This window comes from Micrasema longulum, unplaced genomic scaffold, assembly GCF_059751315.1.
Source record: "Micrasema longulum isolate JH-2025_06_02 unplaced genomic scaffold, ASM5975131v1 h1tg000225l, whole genome shotgun sequence".
Taxonomy (NCBI): Eukaryota; Metazoa; Arthropoda; class Insecta; order Trichoptera; family Brachycentridae; genus Micrasema; species Micrasema longulum.
This window is the reverse complement of record NW_028277430.1, coordinates 806,219-827,981: the sequence shown is the minus strand read 5'-3', so window position 1 is coordinate 827,981 and position 21,763 is coordinate 806,219. Positions and strand designations below refer to the sequence as shown.

The 21,763-nt window shown below is 34.6% G+C and overlaps 1 protein-coding gene across 2 annotated transcripts in view; it reads left to right on the top strand.

The window, feature by feature from the left end:
* Window positions 1-16,422, top strand: part of mon2 (Mon2 homolog, regulator of endosome-to-Golgi trafficking) — a 55,426-nt gene extending 39,004 nt beyond the window's left edge. Inside the window, exons 27-35 of one of the 2 annotated variants that reach the window (XM_088243707.1) lie at window positions 13-148; window positions 2,919-3,066; window positions 4,417-4,590; window positions 5,731-5,900; window positions 7,513-7,664; window positions 11,093-11,200; window positions 12,933-13,020; window positions 14,175-14,287; window positions 15,135-16,422. In XM_088243707.1, the coding sequence (XP_088099833.1) occupies window positions 13-148; window positions 2,919-3,066; window positions 4,417-4,590; window positions 5,731-5,900; window positions 7,513-7,664; window positions 11,093-11,200; window positions 12,933-13,020; window positions 14,175-14,287; window positions 15,135-15,247 (1,202 nt within the window). In that variant the 3' untranslated portion in view covers window positions 15,248-16,422. The remainder of the gene's footprint in view (window positions 1-12; window positions 149-2,918; window positions 3,067-4,416; window positions 4,591-5,730; window positions 5,901-7,512; window positions 7,665-11,092; window positions 11,201-12,932; window positions 13,021-14,174; window positions 14,288-15,134) is intronic. The other variant, XM_088243708.1, reaches the window with a different exon arrangement.
* The last annotated feature ends 5,341 nt before the right edge of the window (window positions 16,423-21,763 follow it).

Genomic DNA, 21,763 nt, shown 5'->3' with positions numbered 1-21,763 from the left:
CTATTTTTACAGCGAGTACGCGGATAGAGCCCGTAGAAGTGAACATTGCAAGCGGGCAAACAAATCCCCTAGAATATGTGCCATCGCAAGCATTCCTAACCGCACTAGTACAAATATTTCCCACCATTTTCCAAAATATCAAATCTACGTAAGTACAATTTTATCGATTTCAACATTTTTCTAAGCCATGCTGATGACAGGTCATTTAACAATGTAAATATTTTTCTAATGATAAAAATACATTTATGCGTACAATATTTTGAGTTTGTCTAAATTTTTGAAGACAAGGACTGGATTCAACTCCCGGGGAGCTGTTAATTTTGACATATTACTACAAAGATGAAGAACATTTAAGAGAAGATAATACATGGCTTATGACCTGCCATTGGCTGGTTTAAGTGGCCACTTAACACACTGTGTAGCATTTACGATTCTGACCATATTTGAACATCTATATTCCTTCGATTCTTTCATCTGTTGATGTTTGTATAGTTAAAGAGCTGAAACCTTTATTTATGTGGGTGAGATTCATCTAATCGAATTATTTCACCTACATACTAGGCAACGCCAGAAATTTTTTTTTTTTTCAATTTCTATACTTCTTTGTGAACCAGGTGGATTTATCAACAATATTTTGAGTCTGTCCAAATTTTTGTAGACATGAACTTTATTCATCTCCCTGGGGATCTGTTAATATTAACATATTACAACAGAAATGAAGGTAATATAGAAGTCTAGGCATCTACAGGGCTTATGACCTGTCATTGGCTGGTTTAAGCGGCCACAGTATGGACGTGAAATAATTCAATTAGATGAATCTCACCCGCATAAATAAAGGTTTCAACTCTTTAACTTTACAAACATCAACAGATGAAAGAATTGAAGGAATATAGAGGTTTGAATACGGGCAGAGTGGTGAATGTTACACAATGTGTAAAGTGGTCACTTAAACCAGTAAATGACAGGTCATAAGCCCTGTAGAAGCCTAGACTTCTATATTACCTTCTCTAAAATGTTCTTCATCTCTGCTGTAATATGTTAATCTATATGTACATCTAAATTACATCTAATTTTTTGAACTCGTGTAAAAACATCATTAAATTTTAATTAGTATGTATGTATTATTGTTTTATGTTTTTTCTTTATGTATCCGATGTTTTTATTTTTCTTTTTCATGTACTGGTATTTAAAATTAAATAAACTCTTTTAAATAACCAATACAACAGTGTATGTCACTCTCCAAGCACAAGAGTTAGTCTCTTTTTTTGGAGAGTTACAGTGATAAAATTTACTAGATGTGTAAAAGTAGATATGTTTAGAATTTTACAAAAATATGTACTTTTTATGAAATTTATTCATAAAAAATAAAATAAAAAAATAAAAAATCTATCTAAAAAATACTAAGCCAACGAAACTACAAGATCCGGCGAACGATCCTCCCATTTTGAAATTGGCGCCGTAGAGGTATTTTTTAATTTTGTTTATTTATTTATTTATTCATATTTTTCGCTTACAAACTATAATTAATAATAAAAATAATGTGACCTCACCGTTTCCCGTGCCGAGGACACTTATAATTTAGTTTTTTTAAATTACATTTGAGAATAAACAAAGAAGACTAACTTAAAAAACGCTATGGCTATGAAGGAAGCTTAAGGATTGCTAACTGTGGTAAAATGCTGTGGCGGCCTCCGTGGTGTAGTGGTCAAGACGCTTAACTCACACACGGAAGGTTCCGGGTTCGATTCCCGGTGAGAACACAAAAATTAAAATGTGATTTTTCTCAAGCCTGTATGATGTACTTCACCACTGTAATTGGGCCTCCGGCCTGTTGTGGTGCAAAAAAAATAAAAAATAATTTTAAAAATAGTGAGTTAAAACATTAAAACAATGTATGGTAGGTGTGCAAATTTCAAGATCTGTGAACTGTGTAAGGCTGAGACATGCAGTACTGACAGAATCAAGAAAGGAAAGCTGTGTTGGTTTGGTCATATGGAGCGAATGGACAGCGAAAGAACAGCCAAATGGATTCACGATGCGAATGTTGATGGATGCAGAAAACGAGGAAGGCCGAGAAAGACATGGCGCGACAAATCCAACAATTAGTTGAAGATGGACATGTCAAAAGTCGGGACAATCGGCGTGCGTACATGAGATGTATGAATGAATGTAGGGAAAGCGAGGTCTGTATACAAAGATAGAGTGATATGGCATTCTATCCTCTCCCTCTCTAACCTTACGGAGAAACTGCGTATTGTTTTATTATAAAATAGGTAGATTATTTTTAAATCTCAATCAGTAACCGGTTTCCTCGGAATAAAATAAATAAAAAATTTGCTATAAAATAAATGTCGGCCTCGTGGTGTAATGGTCAGTGCATTTGCCTACCATGCAAGAGGTCTCAGGTTCGATTCCCGACATGGTTGTAATATTATTTAAAAAGGTGTTTTTACACTAGAATATTACGTAGTCTCAGTATTATTATTATATTATCTCTCAATATTATTTAAAAAGGTGTTTTTACACTAGAATATTACGTAGTCTCAGGACTGGCACCTGAAGCGTAAGTCTGATCATCTTACCTTCATGTAACAAAAATGATCAAGATACGCTGCGATTGGTGTACCAATGCAGTGCCCTATGCACCATTAGGTGCGGTAAGGGGATGATGATGATAAAATAAATAAAAACAACTTTGTTTTTCACCACTTATTTTTTATTTTTTCTGCCAACTGGTTTCAAAGCTACACAAGCTTCTTTGTCCAGGTATACTTAACCAATGAATTCCATCCTGTTTTATTTTATCAATATTATGCTGCGTATGGAGCTAATAAATCAAGCCTTTTGTCTTGTAAGAGTGGAAACCGCAATGTGAGATGGGTAGTGCTTCAAATATAAAATTTATTAAAATATTGCAGTTTCCCAGCGGACGACTTAGCGACTCTCGGGAACCTGCTAGAGAACATTATAGTGGTATCAGCACACTCTCCGCAGACTATCGTGGACACGGGGTCTGTCTCCCTCCTGCACTCGGCCGTCTTACACTGTCTGGAGTTGTTACAGCAGGTAAACATCTGCTAAAGAATATTATTGTTGTACGAGGGCTTCCATTTAAGTTTTTACAAAATAATGAAAAATAAATTACGTCCTTTGAAAAAAAATATCAGCCTTCGCCCCCCTAGACCACTTAAATACCATCCTATTTTCTCTAGGCCTTCTACCGCCCCCCTGAAGTCCTTCAACGCCCACAAGGGAGCGTTATAACCCATTCTGAGAAAGACTGTTCTAAAGGAATGGTTGTACCAGGAACGAACAACTTTTGTTGAATTCGGTTAATTTTGATACATCCAAACAGTTGATCTTTGCCCAGTTTCTAGCTCGTACAAATATATCCTGACACAAGCCTTTTTATGAACTTTGGTCAAGTTATGCGGAATCCTTCAGAAGCAGATCTTTTTTACAGCTGAATTTTAATGCAAAATCAAATAAATTGCATTCTTAGATATGCTTAATTTAATTTAATTCATTTATTTTTTTAAATAACATGTACATAACAAACTAAAATTTAAGGCGTAAATATTATAACAAGAAAAAAAAAATACATTAAAGAGGCTTTTGTCAAAGTAGTAGGAGAATCCTGCTCCGAGAAACCCCTTCAGATACATGGAACAGATCAACATCCAGAGCGATGTTGTTCAGCATAGCGCTAGCCCTTCCCATGTCAGGGTGGTCCTGTATATCGGAATAAAAAATAATCTATGCTGACGCTGTCTTGGGTAATATCAGGAACATACAAACCAATGCTCATTGTAATCTCAGGATTATCGACCATACTGCGCAACAATCTATAAAAATGTGTAGTCAAATACACATTCCTTCTAGTCTCTGAACTGTTGTAGCCAAGCATACCCTGGAGAAACTCGGTCGGGTAGAGCCGAGGATAATACCCGCACTCTCTCATGTAGAGATATCTCAGAAACTTCTTTTGGATTTTCTCTATCATAAGAGAGTACTTCAATTCATGTGGCCCCCAAATCATCGAGCCACCCTCAAGTCTACTTCGCACCAAGTCGTTGTAAAGAGTTCTCAGTATGCGGGTATTTTCGAAAACCCTGGCAGTACGCAGAACAAATCTTAACATCTTAATGATGTTTCTATCTCATGGTAAGTCAAATGCCCATCCTTTTCAATCATGTTGCACACAGCATCTATGTTTTTTGGAACAACAACCAATTTTGGTCGACCTTTACAAACTTTGTCACTGATAGAAACATGGCCACGATGAAATTATGCAAACCAGTTGTAAACGGTCATTTCTGATTGTGTTTAGTTGAAAGGCAGCCCTCGTATTGGCTTTTAACAATGTTTTAAAGTTGATGTGTTTCTAAATGTAATATTGAATTCCTGTTACTGTAGGAAGCCCTACAGCGCACGGAGCTCCTGCCGGCATTGTTTGGAGCCCTCCTGGGGCTGTCTCGCATCGGCTCGTCACCGTGCGGAGGCAGAGCCCTGACCCAAGCCGTGCGACTGTACCAGGCCTGCGCCCCCCAAGGCAACCTGCCCAACAATCTACTTCTTCATATTGTAGAGGTAACATGTTTTTAAAATATCCTTCTATATTTAACACTTATTTCCTAAAATTTTGATGAATAGCTTACTAGAAATCCCATATTGTAAATCAAGACTCGCGCAAAGACACCCATTTTTCATAGCTCCATAACTCTTCAACGTATCCCTTAAGGATAATATTATGATAGAGATTAATTATTTGAATTTGTTAAGTTTTAATTTATATTTTTAATTACGGGTACAAAAAGCAGATTTAGATAGCATACTTTAAAAAAAAATTCTTCCAAAAGCCTTTCATGATTTTTTAATGTATACCCACACACAGCTCTTAGATTAGATAGTTGCTCTTAGAAGATTTTATAAATAGCAGATTTTGACTTCTGGTGACACGGTTGGGAACATGAAAAGAAATTGATCGCAACAAAGATGGGACATCACTTAAAGCATTAAGTATTTTGAAAATGCATATTAGGTCCATCTCAGTTCTACGTCTCGCCAATGAAGACAGATTAAGATATTGCTCTATTTCAAAATAGGAATAATTACCCCTTTGCAATCCGAGCAGCCATGCCACTTTTCTTAGAACGAAGAAACGGTGTTGGACAGACTCGATACGGTCAATATGAGTCCTGTAGAATGGAGACCAAATAGGAGAAGCGTATTCTAGATGGGGTCGAACTAGTGAGCAATAAAGTTGTATAAAAAATAAATATTAGCATTCATATAATTTACCCAAATATTTCAATTTTGGTGACCATTTTAAATGAGTTATAAATAACTCACTATTAGAAAATGTCAATCAAGTTAGGGTAGAGTGGGGTTCGAACCTCTAACCTCTAATCCGTCAGTCCGCAACACTAGCCACGGGACTATAACCCGATTCATTTGTAACATTTATTGTAAAAAGCAAAAAAACATAATGTAATAAAAACAAACACATTTTATAGAGATAGTTAATTTTTTATCCTATAGAAATGTCCCATTGACAATGTTAATGTTTTTACTACAACAGGCCTAGAAACCTAATTACTGCATTAAGTTACAGCACAGATCAGCAAGCCTTGAGAAAAGTCTCACTTAGTTGTTTTGCTTCAGCCAAGTGCGCCACAGGGCTGTCAATTCGAACCCTTCCTCTTTTGATATCTTTGTTAATTTGTTCAGGTGTTAGGAGAGTGCGGCGTGGAGGGCATGGGGGAGGGAGGAGCGCCCCTTCCCGCCCTACTACAGGCCCTGGAGGCGGGACTGCCCCTGGCTCGAGAGGCCCCCGCTCAATATGCCGGTTTCTGGAGCACCCTCCCATCCGTGTTGGACAGGGCGCTGTTCCAAGCCAGGTTAGAAAAAATTCTCACTTTTGCATATCAATCAAATCATCATCATATTTCACTATCCTCACCAATTAGTGCATGGGGCACTGCATTGGTTCTCTAAATGCAGCGAATCATGATCATTTGACGCGTGAAAACAAAATGTCCAGTCCATAGGCATTCCAAGGTTAATTTAGAATTGATCTCAACAGAGCTCAGTGCTTTAAGAACAGCCTGACTGTCTGAGAGAATAAAAATTATTTTGTTTTTGTATTGGCTGCGCAAATTTTCATGTGCGCAGGCATAGATGGCATAGAGTTCCGTTTGGAAGACAGCGGGATAGAGCCCTAGGCTAATGAAAAACCTTTTATTTTATTTTATTTTCTTTGGGAAATCAACAGTTCTACATACATATTTTTAGTAAACAAACAGATATAGTGTATAAACTCAGAACTAATAACAGATTTCCACATAGTATACAAAGTTAGTAAAGAAAATATATTACATATCAAATAAATACATACAATTTATACATATAAAAATGTTATTTTCATGTACTCAATAATCAAAGATTTTTTAAATATTTATTTTAAGAACATTAAGTTACTGTAAATTGGGCGGGATAAGGACAAAAATGCTTGTAGAGAGGATAAGGAGGGGAGTGGAGATGTACATATTTATTATTATAATGTCTACTAAGTTACATAATATATTTTTAGTGTAAATTTTAAATCTGACAGAGTGATGTTTGTGTAATCTATATTTTTAAATTTTGTATTGAACATTGAAAAAGCGGGTGTAACTCCGTGTATCCCAGCACCTGCTTGTCCTTATTTCTTGGAGCCATCGGTAAACCACACTATGTCTCCTTCCCTGTAGGGCAGGGGCTATCGGGCAGCCATTGATCCCTATCAGGTATAAGCACCTCAAAGTACTTTTGGAAGTTAAATTCCATAGTCATTACATCCGATGGCATAGCTTATATCGGATCGTCGATGAGGTATTGCTGCAAATTCCCCATAGACTCAATCGCAGGCAGCACGTTCATGCCCGCCTCCATTTAGGATTTAGGCATAACATTGCTGTAGTTGGAATAGAGTACATTGGTCCAGTGGCAATGCTACAGGCCATTCTATATAAACTAGATGATGCACCGCTGTATACTTTTGTTGGGCTTTTTTGTGCCAAGCTATGCATCCATAGGTGACCTCAGGTCTTACCATGGCTGCGTATATCACAACAGGCCAGGAGGCCCAATTACAGGTGTGAATTACATCACAGAACACCCAGGCTTGAGAATAATCATGTTTTAAATTTTTGTGTTCTCACCGGGAATCGAATCCGGAACCTTCCGTGCGTGAGTCAAGCGTCTTGACCACCACACCACGGAGGCCGCCTTTCTTATCACATGTATGTGTAAATTCCAAGTTAGTCTTTAATCTAGATTATTCCCAGATACTTGACATTCTTGTAAAAGTTTATAGTCTTGTCAAAAAGTGTAGCCGCGTTCAAAAAATAAACGGCCACAAATTAACCCCCGCGAGATTATTCAGAGTAGCACCTGGTTCCATATATTTCGCACATAGAAATGTATTTTTTGTTCCGCCTGAATAAATTTATATTCATAATTTTTTCACAGAGCTGAAGACGAGAGGTTGTGTTGTGAGCTGGTGGGAGTCATCAGGACTGAGATATTGCCGTTTGCTCTGAAAATACCGCCCCCTTTCCTGTCTGAAGTAGTGGGTCTCCTAAACAGAGGTTCCATACACACGGCATTCTCTGCTGATACAGGTATGTTCTATGAAACTAATTATATATATTTTTTACAAACAGCTTCCAGGCTTCTTTGTCAGCTGCCAAGTCCTGTGCATCATAAACTCGAGAACCTGATGGCTTGTATTGGCAAGCGTGGTTAAGGCTGAGGGAGGTAACCCCTCTATGTGGCCCAGCCAATTGTAGTTATCATCGGGGATAGCTGCAACCCCATCAGAACCTAGTGGTACACCACTATGCATAGGGCACTAGATTGGTACTCCAGTCAAAGCATATCTCAATCATCTGATCATTGTTGTGCTTCAGTTGTCGATCGAGGACCCCGATTACAATGGGAAGTTAACAGAGTTATCTTCAATTGTATATATAGTAAAATTGCGATTTATTTCATTTATTTAAATTGTTTTGAAAAGGCTACTTTTTATCCTGGAAGCATATTTAAAATACGAAAGAGAAATACTTTAATTTTCATTTAGCATCGAACGCGGAGTAAGATTTCAGACCATATGTTGTCTGAGATGACGTAATAAAAACACGTATTAACATGTCGGTAGATTGAAATTCATCATACCGAGGTAGATAGAGATAGTAAAAAAGTTAACTATACCGCCTCGATATGTACCGATGAAGGTAGCATTTGTAATTGCGGCCCAGGAACAGGGAAATATTTTAGTGTAAAACCACTTTATAGAAAGATACGTTGACCTTGCCAGTAATCAAACCCGGGACCTCGAGCATTGTAGGCAAACTCGCTTACCACTACACTACGAGGCGGACTAATCTACACTGGATTTCCTCTTTTGAATTTTTATCTGACCAGTAACTATAAACTTAAGAACACTAAACTTCTGAGTTTTGAGAGTACATGCTTGAGGAGAATATAAAGCATAAGATGGTTCGATTTTATAACTAACATTGAAGTCCGAGAACGGACGCAGCAGCCTTCTATGACGAGTCTTGAGAATGCAGCGGTGGACCTGGCTCGTACACGTACTACGCATGCCTCAGGAGAACCTTGACTCATGTTGCCTGTACTTTAAACCTGCGGGCTCACGCCGCCCTGGAAGGCCGTCGATGATGATCTTTTGACTTTATTCGGTGGAACTAACGGGCGCTGGTTTGTTGTGGGAGGAGGCGAGAGTGCTGGCTGGCAATAGGGCCTCCTGGAGGCAACTGGTGATGTCCACATGCTCGGAGCGCATTAGAGCCGATGTGGAAAAGAAGAAAAATTATCGAGTTGTAAACTCTCATCCCGAATTTTACATACAGAACTGTATTTTTCATCCATATTATTAGTGTGCGAACTTTTCTGTCTCATTCAGCCTAGTTTAAAACAAACAGTCTGACGTATTATGTACAAACAAACAAACAAACCACCACGCCGTTTCTCCGCAAGGGTAGGCAGAGAGGATAGAACGCCACAACACTCTATCTTTGCATACAGATCTCGCTTCCTCTACATTCATACATCTTCTCATGCACGCGCGCCGATTATTCCGACTTTTGACATGTCCATCTTTAAGTATTTGTTGGATTTGGTCATGCCATGTCTTTCTCGGTCTTCCTCTATTTCTGCATCCATCAACATTCGCATTGTAAATATTCTTAGCCGTTCTCTCGCTGTCCATTCGTTCTACATGTCCAAACCAGCGCAGAGCTCCTTTCTTGATTTTGTCGATAATGCTTGTCTCAGCCTTGCATAATGTACGGATCTCAACATTTGTGCATCTATCGTACATAGTTTTACCACACATTCGCCTGAGAGATCGCATTTCGACAGCATTCAGCCTACTTTCATCCCTGTTTTTCCAAGTCCATACTTCGCTCCCATACATCAGGGATGGGACCAGGACTCCGTTGTGAACTGCCAATTTTGCAATATAATTCAATTAAATTATTGTGAGGTCTATTAGAATATGCATCTCAAATCTGGTCACCTATTTATAATGTAAATATTGATAACTTAGAGAGTCCAGAGGAAGTTCCTACAATATGTAAACTATAAGATGGGTCTACCTCTTTCTGAGTTATCAGAAAATTTGTTACTAGAAAATTTTCATATACTTTCCACACTAAATCATTTCACACAAATTATGCTCAGTTCTCTCCGTTAGTTCGATTTCACCTAAATGCCAATAAATTTAACCATCTTTTTGATATATTTAATACTTCGCCTGCTTTAATTGAATAAAAAATTATGTCAAGTACAATGTAATAATTGTTAGATTACAGAATACCGGGAATGAATATGCATCACATTTTGATATATTTAGTTTATCTCTGCCTAGCTTAAAAAATAAAGTGACCAACATATTTTTATCAAAAAGAGCAAATCATCTTCAGAAGATTGGGTTGGAATAGTTATAATTTGATTGATTAATGTATTTTGTTATTGTATAATTTCTTTAAAATATATAATCACTAGATCCTCAACACATAAACAACTTAAACAAATACAAACTAATACCACTTTCGGACAAAGGGATTTTGAGTATTATTCTATTAAAATCTATAACCTACTTCCACTATCTATGAAAGCAATTAGTAATGAGAAAATGTTTTAAAAGGCTATAAAAAAATGGATAGTGGAGCTAGGTAGAAGTAAAATGGATTGTCTCATTCGCCCATACCAATGCTGAATCAACTGCTCCACAACTGTATAGCTTATGTTAGGTTTTTGTTGTTTTCATTGTGTGTTTTGTAATATAAATAATATGGATGTACATAAATACCTTGTTTTTAAAACTGTCTGAATATTTTTTAATTATGTTTGTTTTTGAGGTTAGTCTTCTTTGTTTATTCTCAAATGTAATTTAAAAAAACTAAATTGTTAAGTGTCCTCGGCACGGGAAACCCCAGTGAGGTCACATTATTTTTATTATTAATTATAGTTTGTAAGCGAAAAATATGAATAAATAAATAAATATATGTATTTCAAGTAATGAATAATGTGTACAGTACGAGTATATTAATATTTCACACTTGATTTTTTAAAAATATTTTTATTTTTAAGCACTCTTTATACCACATATATGTAAATGGCAGAAATGCCGTATATAAGTAAATAAATAAATAAGTTACCAGTTAAATCAATGTTTAAATTAGTCACTCCCTTGCTACTAAATTATTATAGTGATGAAATAACTTTTCTGTATTTGTTTATATAAATATGTGTATGTGCTTTTAATTTCTTTATTTTTCTTTATTCCTTTAGATATATTAAATTACACTTTTTAACAATTAATTACGAACTTTTGAATTACTTTTTTTAACCTTTGTACTCGTATAACTGCTACCTATTTTTGTTTTAACTTTATTAAACTATACTTTTAAACTATAAACTTTATTATGTATTATATAAGCAAATTTGTATTGTAAAAGCCCTATGGGCGTTTGATGTATAAAAAATAAAATAAAAATAATATAAATGTACATTTTGTTTACAGAGGGAGAGGCTGAAGTAACACTCAGAGAAGACTTTGCCAGAACTTGCTTTGAAACTCTTCTACAATTTTCTCTGCTAGAAAACGTTGACACTCTTACCTCTGAGAATGGTAAGATTACTATATGAAACATTCTAATTTCAAAAGTTTAGCCATGTAATGGTAAATGCTATAGGTGGTTCATACTGGTAATTATGCGAATAGTGCCATCTATTAATGATTGGAAAAAGGTGGGTTTACCGCATGGTAAAAGACCCTTCCAATGGTTAAGTCCGTTTATACCTCTTTGTGGGTTAAGTCACTCCTGCGCTGATCTCCTTATTATTTATTTATCAAAAAAATACAAAAAGTAAAATACAAATTATCAAGTCCTACTGAACTGCATATTTAAATTTATTTCAACAGAGAGGGAAAACATTTTCGAGAAGGGAATATGGAAGTCCAGGCATTTACAGGGCTTATGACCTGTCATTGGCTGGTTTAAGTGGCCACTTTAACACATTTTTTTTGCACCACAACAGGCCGGAGGCCTAATTACAGTGGTGAATTAAATCACAGAGCATCCAGGCTTGAGAAAAATCACATTTTTAATTTTAGTGTTCTCACCGGGAATCGAACCCAGAACCTTCCGTGCGTGAGTCAAGCGTCTTAACCACTACACCACGGAGGCCGCCGACACACACACTGTGTAACATTCACCATTCTGCCTATGTTTGAACATCCACATTTCCTCAACTCTTCCATCTGTTGACTTTTGTGAAGTAAAAGAGCTGAAACCTTCATCACGTGGGTGAGATTCATCCGGCTGAACCAAATCACTCTGCAAGCATTTGGACACACTCAAACATTGTTGCATAAAATGCAGTTCGTCAGCAGGTGCTTATAGTTAAGCTCTAATATATATATATACATATAGATCAGCTACGTCTACGGCAAGAGGAAAAGTTATTATACCTCTACGCAAACAGCGCACTAAATTTGGTGAACGCGCATTTGCGGTCGCAGGCCCTATGGCATGGAATGCTCTCCCAGCAGAGGTGCGAGGCTGTGAAAGTGAAGTGATGTTTCGGAAAAAACTAAAAACCCACTTGTTCTCTAAATCATTTGAATAAATCCGTAGCATGTGACAACAAAATAAATTGTTTTAATCAAATTACAAATTTAAAAGCTTCAATTAAATTAATTTAACAATAAAATCACTATGCAAAGCGCCCTTGAGGTATTTTATTACGAAAATGGCGCTATATAAGTTATCCATAATAATAATAATAATACATAATCTTATCTCTTAAATTCTATAACATATAAAAACTCTTATTACTATGGAAGAAAAAAGAAAATATGTATTCCCATGTGCATCGGAAATATGTTGCACGTAAAAAAATAATAATTTGTCCAAATAAAAAAAGAAAAACACAAAAAAAAATCAATATAAAAAACCACATTCTAAAAGCCAGATTTTCAGCATACGTCTTTCTCTTGAGCCTGATAAGTTTTTTTTTAAATTTATGTTCAACGGGAGCATGTTATACATTTTTGGTATATTGTACTCTAGTGTTCTTTTCCCGTATTTAATATTGAATTTAGGGAGAGCTAGTCCATCTACACTAGTGAACCGAGTATGATATACATGCTCCAATTTATTTCTATATTCAGATAGAGACGCATGCTGAGAAACCAGCTTGGACCATAATAAAGCTCTAATGGATAAAATATTTATACATTTATACAATAAAGATATTGGAATATCGTTTCGCGGATTAATTGTTTGTTAGAAGAATTTGATAGAATTGTTTCATATTTGCCATTATGTATATAACAAAAAAGAATATATTTTTCTCAGGAGAGTTTGCGGTGACGGCGTTACTGGAACGCTTCGGTGACGCCATCAGAAGTTTTCAGCTTACTAGCGCTCAAGGAGACATACCAAAGTAAGACATTAATTATCCATTTACCACAATTAATCAATTATCAAACTAATTTTCATACCAAAAAATGAAATACGTCTGACGGCATTGCCCAGTAAGGTAAAATAATTCAATCTGATGAATCTTGCCTGCATCAATAAAAAAAATATTTTCATATTTTTTTTTTTAAATGTTTTTTTGTATAATATACATAAGAGGTAAAACAGAGTATTAAAACAATAAAGGATAATTACATAGCAATGAAATACATAATAACAGTAAAAATAGTAAACAAAAAATCCAACAAAGGCACGGCCTGTTCGTGGGTATACAAGAAATGTTTAAGTAATTTTTGCTCCTATAATAAATAGACAGGTATAATATTTTTTTGTAATACAAGAAAGAGAAAAGAAAATATTTTGTTAAAGATTAGAAGGTACTTTTTTATTTAATAGTAATTAAAAAAGGAAATAAAAAATATAGAAAAACATAAAAATATTGCTCATTATTAAAGGGCAACAAAATATATCATCATAGAATCCAGGATAGTGCGTGTTTTTCAAAAGACGGAAAATTTTGAATGTTTGGGATCAATGAAATATTATCGGTAAAAAAAGAATTAAAACTTTTTAGGCCTATAAAATATGCATGTCTCTGTGCTAGCCTCGTTTTACAATGTGTTATTTCTAGCACACGATTTCTTCTTTGACTTAATCTATTTGAATTACTTGTAACATTACATTTTAGTTCTTAAATATATATTTTAAACATTGAAAACAATATATTTGTCTTATTTCCAAAAGTTTAGCTTCTTGGAACAATTGGAAAGAGGGAAAAGTGACATTTTTGTGAAGCATTATTTTTAAGATAAATTTTTACAATACAATACAGTATGTTCCTTTCGTTCCTCAATTTTACATTGAAAATAAGTAAAAATATTCGTAATCCCCAATTATGATGGTTTGTACAATTTTTCTATTTACTTTACTTACAATTTTTAATTTTTATGTAATTTAATTTTTTCCATACATTTTTCATTTCCTCACTTTAGCGTTTTCCTCAGTTTGACACTATTTTTGTTGCTCCCTTGAAAAATTTAAAAATAGGGTTTTATTGGAAAGAATGTTGTTTCAATTGGCCTTTATCATTGTTATTCCTACTAGTTTTATTCATTTTAGGTCAAAAATATCAGAAATATCCTTTGTATTGAAAGCCATTGCGACACTTGTCGATTCCATGAAGAAAGCTCCCAAGGGTAAAGTGGACAGAAAGGCCTGGGAAAAGCTTATCGGTAAGTATCATTTTACTCTTTTATAATTACGCCCGCAAATAATCAACTGAAGAAAGGAATTTCTCAGTTCAGGTACTGAGAAAAGATGTAAACTCTACTGAAAGAAGATGTGGTGATAACTTATCTTATTTTTTGTTTTGTACACAATTTTGTGAAAAGGACCTAAATTATATTGTTATGGTATTTGTTACATTCAATATAGTGTAAAGTTTCCGCAAACCAAGTTTTGTAAAATTTCCATTGTAAATAAACGTAAAAATGGCATTTTTCAATAAAAAATTATAAAAGCGCCATCTATGAATAATTATTTTCATATTTTCGTTTAGAATCACCTTAAAGGTAATATGCTTAAATCTATTTTAACGAAAGTTAGCTGTTGGCGCACTTTAACTTTTCAAAAACAAATCTATTTTGAACCCATTTAGACCAACCATCAACAACCCTATTGCTCAGGAAATGCTTCTGCGGATTTTGATTGAATCTCACTTTCTCCAGCCTGAGACTGGCCTTGAAGACGAGTATCTTGTTTAAGCTTGGACATGAGATCCTAATTTGGGCTGCTATAGTGACTGTTGAGTATCTTGTATGTCTCTATCAGGTCACCCCTTTCTCGCCGTTCCTGCAGCGTTGTGAGACCAAAAGTTTCCAGTCTCTCCACAAATGGAAGCCGTTTTAGGCTCGGTGACAACTTTGTAGCTCGTCTCTGGACTCTTTCCAGCAACAAACATGGGTAACAAGTATTTCTGCGGACCGACAGAAAATCTCAATCGTCATATTCTAGAGCTACATAGAACAGAAATGTGCTAGGATAAGAGGGTTTTGTATTGTTATTTTAATAATTTTATAGGTTTATATCCGGAGTTGGTAGAGTGCGCCGCAGTCAGTGGTGGATCCCAAGTCGCTACTCCGCTGAAGGAGGCTCTGCTTCTATACACCGACTTGCTGACTCCGCCCCTCTGATCATCTTACCAATCTTTGAACTTTCGCATTATTTCAACTCCTTGACACGAGAAGAAAAATATCAAAGGGTTGTTGTATCAGTCCAGAATGAAACTCTATTAAATTTTCATTGTGGTGGTGAAAAGAGCAAGTGAAAAATACCTCATATTATGTTTTTACAGTCGATTTAGCTTATTGTGATCACTATGGGACCTGTCACTTAACTTAGTAATAAACTGGTTGATAACATTAAGCAGAGGATAAAAAAAATATTCACATACATTGCTGAACCAAAATTTTAATCCTGACTCAACTTAATGAAGACAATGGCCTTTCCCAGATCAATCTCTCTTTCAATCTATATTTTGATTGGAAATTTGAGAAGTTTCTATACATGCTCTTTTTTTAAAGAATTTCCTTGTGGAAAATCATCCATGTCTCTTAGATGTTGCAATTTTTTTAAAGTACACAGCTGCATTTAATTGACACATTTTAGGCAACTTATTAAAGCGTTCTAATTTTCCCCTTTTCTTGAGATAAAAGTTTTTTTTTCGTTTTGTCTGCCATGATATGTAGAGTTATTTATGATTGAATTTATATATATGGTCTTATAACTCGGCAGTTCACATCAACAGATCGCAAAATAAATTGGATAAATCACAACAGAATACACTTTATATTATAGCTATGCTTCAAGTAAAAACCTATTTAAAAAAATTTACATCCTTCTTCAACTTTTTGTAGACTCAAGAGTCTGTTATTACAGGATTATCCTTCATTCTGATGGTCTCCCCAGTGGACGCTGTCCATTTGATATTCCGTGCAGAACTATGTATGGAATTCTTGTGGAATTAATTATCCGTACGTGTTTATAAATTTTACATCCATGTGTAATTATTATAAGTGACAATGGGCAAAATTTGATCACAATATGCAGTTTTTTTTTATACAGATGGTTTTGGGACTGATTTATGATAACATTATCCGTGATTCTAAAATCCGGATTTTACTGTAAATCTGGTAATGAATATAACCTAACCAACTTAGTTGAATAAATGTCAGTGCGACAAAAAGATAAAGTTTTTGTTAACTGGTCAAATTAAACATCATTCCCAAAATGACAAAATTGTGACTAAATTCTTTTCACCACCAAGACAATGAAATAATACTTCAGAGTTGTAAAAATATTAGCAGAATATGACCCTGAAATAACAATTACATATTTATGATCATGTTGGATGTTCTTTATTTTAAGGAAAATGTATACAAATCTGAGTTTTATGTACATCACAGTTTGATTTATGTCTAAATATGCCACTTGTTCAACATTACTTGCAAACTAGACATTGTGCTCAAAGTCATATACATATATGTTTTATTTTCTAGCTTTGTAATGACTTGTTAATTATTTTATTTGGGTAGATGTTACTTCAGGTGTACCTTGGGGCGTTTATCTCGTTCCTTTGTTGTTTTAGTTTAATATTGTTTTATTAGTTTTGTTTTTCAGAATTGCGGTAGTAATATTAAAAACACAATTAGACTAGAGTTGATTGTACCATAGACACCTGCTGTACTGAGTGCCTGTTTATGATTGTAATTTGATAAAAAATATATTTAAAATGGGGGTTTATGACTACTGAGGCCAACTACAAAGAACTCATAATTATTTCAGTAATTGCTACATTGTTAAAAATGTATCTATTAAAATCAGGTAATGTTAACTACTAAACAAATACTATAAGTATACATTTAACTGATTAGTACTTTGCAGATGACAGAAGACACTGAATTACCATAGAAAAATAGCATAACTGAATGTGACAAATATATATTTCTTTATTTATTCACAATATAATTTTACTTATATATATTATTATTATTAATAATAATAATAATACACTAGCAGCTATTAAGCTGATGCGTGTATATCAAGTGTACATGGTTATTAAACATTATACATTGCTGTGTGCATCTAGTTAACATTCACTGAACTAGCACCAATCACTTTCTCGGGAAGGCCATTCCATTTCTCCACAACTCAGTTTGTCAGGAATTTCTTCCTGGGGTTGTATGAGAAGCTGGTAGTGTTGAGTTTCAAGAATGACCTCTAAGATGGCGGTTTTCATTCATAGTGAACATTGATTTCAACTTGGGTACATTATATTGCTCAGTTAAGATTTTGAACGTTTCAATCGAGTCACCACGTTGCCTCCGCTCTTCCAGTGAATTTAACTCGAGCTCCCTTAAGCGGTCCTCGTGTGGTTTATTTCTTAGAGAAACTACCATTTTAGTTACTGTATTGGGACACAAATCCCACATTTAATAAAGATCTTAGGCTACCTCCACACGTTTAACACAAGCCGCTTGGCAAGCATAGGCAAACCTCAGCGTCCACGCGCTTGCGGCGGTTAATCCTGAGTGTTCATTGGTTCAAGCCCACAGTATCTATGGCTTCCTGCGACCTGTGCACCAAATACCGACACCGTCCCGAACCGCGGCGATCGTCCACAAAGCAAACCAAACCCCCGATTCACATGCTCGCGCTTGTCAATGCATAGCAAGCGTGTGGAGCCACCTTTATATTTAACAATATTTTTCTTGGTACTATCAATTTTTATTTCTTTGCTGTTTTTGTGTCATAATATATATATTTTTTAATTTGTCAACTGCCATTTTCAACCATTCAACCATTTTATATATCGTCATGTGGCTTACACTCCTGATATTAAAGTGTAACTTTATTCTGGAATAACTATGAGAAATATACTTATGTTTAGTTTAATTCTTTTATATTAAATTTTAAGCTTTTTTTTCTAGCCATCAAAATGTTTACGCTAGAACATTTTAAAAGCGGTTTTAATCCACAGTACAAATCCTGCAATATTCCCCATTATTTGTATGAATAATAACATAGTTAATAAAGTATTGAAAACAGTTTTATGTAGACTCCAAGAGTTGTATTAATATAATGTTGTATTGTGCTGTTTGTTGGCGTTTGAGAAAGAAATTTATCTTCTGATGTTAGTTTATCATTTTAACAAGCGAGACACAATTATCTTGGTGAATTACAGAAAGGACACCCAGACTTGTAATGAGAAAGTTAAGTACAACCCGAAATTAGATTTTTAAATGTTTCCTTTGTGGCAATTGTCCGACGTTGACGACCATTTAATAAAAATCTTCCTTGTCCCGAGCAGTGCAAAACAGCCTCTCCACAGTTCTAATCCTGGTCCATTCTCGGATGTTTCCGAGCCAGGAAAGCTGTTGTCTTCCGACCCCTCCACGTCCCCCGACCTTCCCTTCTTTCAAATATATTTATTGCTTCAGTTCGTACATTACATACAGTACAAGCGCTAGGAAATAAAATAAATACAATATCGTTGGTTACATGGGTTGACAAGCACGGATTTTACAGTTTGAGAGAGTGGAGTTATATTGTTCAAAACACGGGGTTGATTTATGATTCCGGATGGCCAAAACATGTGGTGTTTCGGAACAAACTATCTCTTCAGAAGTTAGCGAAAGGGCCTAACAGCCAGCATTCGAACTTCGCAGAGTTGGAGATCAATTACCACGATCTGGATTAATCAAATTACAGTAAAACCTCGTTTTTACGTTCCTCGATTTTACGTTTTCCCGCTTTTTACACCGAAATATTTAGGGCCCATTTTTTTATTCATTCTCATTCAAATATTCCCCCAATTAACGTTTTTTACGATTTTCACAACCCCACCCCGGTTTTACGTCGAATTTTTTTCATTACTAATTCGGTCTTTCAAAAGGCGAGCCATGCGCCTTCAAAATCGAGGTAAATAAAAAAATGTGTAAATTATTGTCTCGAACTAAATTCAAAGTAGGTGCAGTGTAACTGACCATTTTGTTGAAGTGTCTAATTTTGCCAGTTTTCTAAATAGTGACATGCAGTTGACGCATGTTTAAGAAGAATAAAGTCTTTACATCAATTAAGTTAAAAAAATTGTCAATAGAAATATCATTTCATGCTATAAACATAATGTGAAAAGGAGATAGTTTAAAAAGTTATCATAAAATTGTAAAATTGCTGCAATGTAAATGACAGTTGAAATTTTGTGGTGCCATATTTTTTTTAAAAAGTGATACCATATAAATAAAATTTCCTAATATTTAGTGAAAATTCAAATTTTTACTTTCGTGTTTTTAAGGTTAAGTACCTAGATAAAATTATTAAAAAATATATTTTTTAAAATTCAATAAAAAAACACATTGTAGTATTGCTTGAAAAAATACAAAATATTTTTAATTAAATCATTGGTTCCCCAATTATGACAGTTCTTACAATTTTTCTGCAGTATATTTTAGTATAAGTCTAGTACAATAATTATATTTTCAAGAAATTTCATTTTTTCCCTACATTTTTCATTTTCTCACTTTAAAGTTTTCCTCGGTTTTACACTTTTTGTAGCTCCCTTGAAAAACGTAAAACAGGGGTTTTACTGTATATGTCTAACCGAAGAACTCGGTTGTGCCAAATAAGGCAAGCGACTAGATTAGCAAGGGTTGACAGTAAAATATGACCGTACAGGGTGAGAGCCAAGGCGTAGCCTAGTACCGAAGAGTTCCAGATAAGGAAAGCAAGCCGGTTCGCTAGGAGACTAAAAAGTACCAAGAAGATGGGTAAGCAGAAAGGTTGGAAGACGACACGGATTACTCTGACTTCTGGAGCTCGAAATCTGCCTTATAAAGACCAAAATTAAAGGGGGGTGACATATTTAGGGGTCTCGCGGGGCACGGGGTAAGCGCGGGTGGCTGAGGGGATGTCGCGTTAGAATGCGAGAGGCTGCAAACCTACTGCACATGTTAGAGGAGTCGATAATACGTTACTATTTTGTACGACTAGGATAGATAGCAATATCCGAAAAAATGTATAGGGATAAAAGCGCGTGCTGTAATACTAAAATACTTGGTACACTTTCACTTTTTTATTTGATCAACTAGAAATAAAGTTAGTAAAGCATTTATACTTTTCCCTTCAGTTTTGATTATTCCATTTGATGGAAATTTGTAGTTTGAAATTTACAAATTAAAAAGAAAACTACTTCGAATGATATGTTGAAGGATATAAATACAAAAAAAGACTTATAAATATGAAAAACAAATACAAATAAACCATAATGCCGTGTTCCCCGTGGGGTAGGCAGAGAGGATAGAATGACATATCATTGTGTTTTTACAAACACACCTTGCTTCCTCTACATTTACCTTTTCATGCACGCGCGCCGATTATTCCAAATTTTGACATGTCCATCTTCAAGTATTTATCATGTCTTTTTCGGTCTTCCTCGTTTTCCATGTCCATCAACATTCGCATCCTAAATCCTTTAAGCTGTTCTTCCGCTGTCCATTTGCTCTACATATCCAAACCAGCCATGGAAAAATAAATGGTATAAAAATAAACAGAAAGGCATTGTGCTTAATTGAATGATATTGCCCATAATGAATTTTACAAAAGTGATGTAAATCTAATTCAGGACCCACCAATTTCTTTCTCAAAACAGCCTAATTATATAATATATTTATACAATAATGCTGAATAGGGAAATATTACTTTCTTTTACGATTTTAAATTAATCATATGAAATACTGTCGAGTAAAAAAATTCTACTTATTAGTAGCATAAAAAATATTTTTAAATTTATAATTTCGAATTCCCGCGAAAACAGTCCATTGCAATATTGGCCACACCCCTAATAAGTCATGACTCTGTTGAATGTTTAACTTTGTGTATGACCATTTTGTCACAGTTATCAAGGCCAAACATGTTGCATTTTTATAGGGACATATTTTTTAATGTCTTATTTTTTGAAGTTATGTATGAAAACATTTCTCCACAAAATACATATTGATTCCGAAAATACAATCAATTTCCCTAAATCCATTTCACATATTTTTATTGGTATTCGTAGTATGTGATATTTCCCTATTTTAGATGGGCCATAATGAATAAGCCGTGTTTACGAATAAGTTAAGAATACAATAAAATTCAAATGCCTTTTCAAATAATGTATTAAACAAACACTATATATTATAATTAGCTCCCGTGGTTAGCATCGAGCACTATAGAAAGTACGTTTTATACATACGTCATATTGTCAGCACTGAATTAAGTAGACATTTTATACTCGAAATAATAAATATATTGTTTCATTTTAAATTAATTTAGAGAAAGAACGAAATTAAATCTGACTATTTCATACAATTTACTTCATTAAAACAAATAAAAATATTCTTAGATTGATCGATAATAGGAATTGTTTTGTTCCGAAACCGCTCAACATATTGAATTTAGTGATTTTACATAAAATAAATACAAAATGTGTGCTTTAAATATGCACATATACTTATTAAATTTTTGATAAAATCCTATACTGCCCTCATAAACAAAAAAGCAGCTTTTTGTAAAAGTCATATTTTGAGATATGACACTTTTTAGTAAATAATCATAATACAGTATGTGAATTATTTTTAGCCATAAAACCTGTGTCTGTCATATCTACCCTC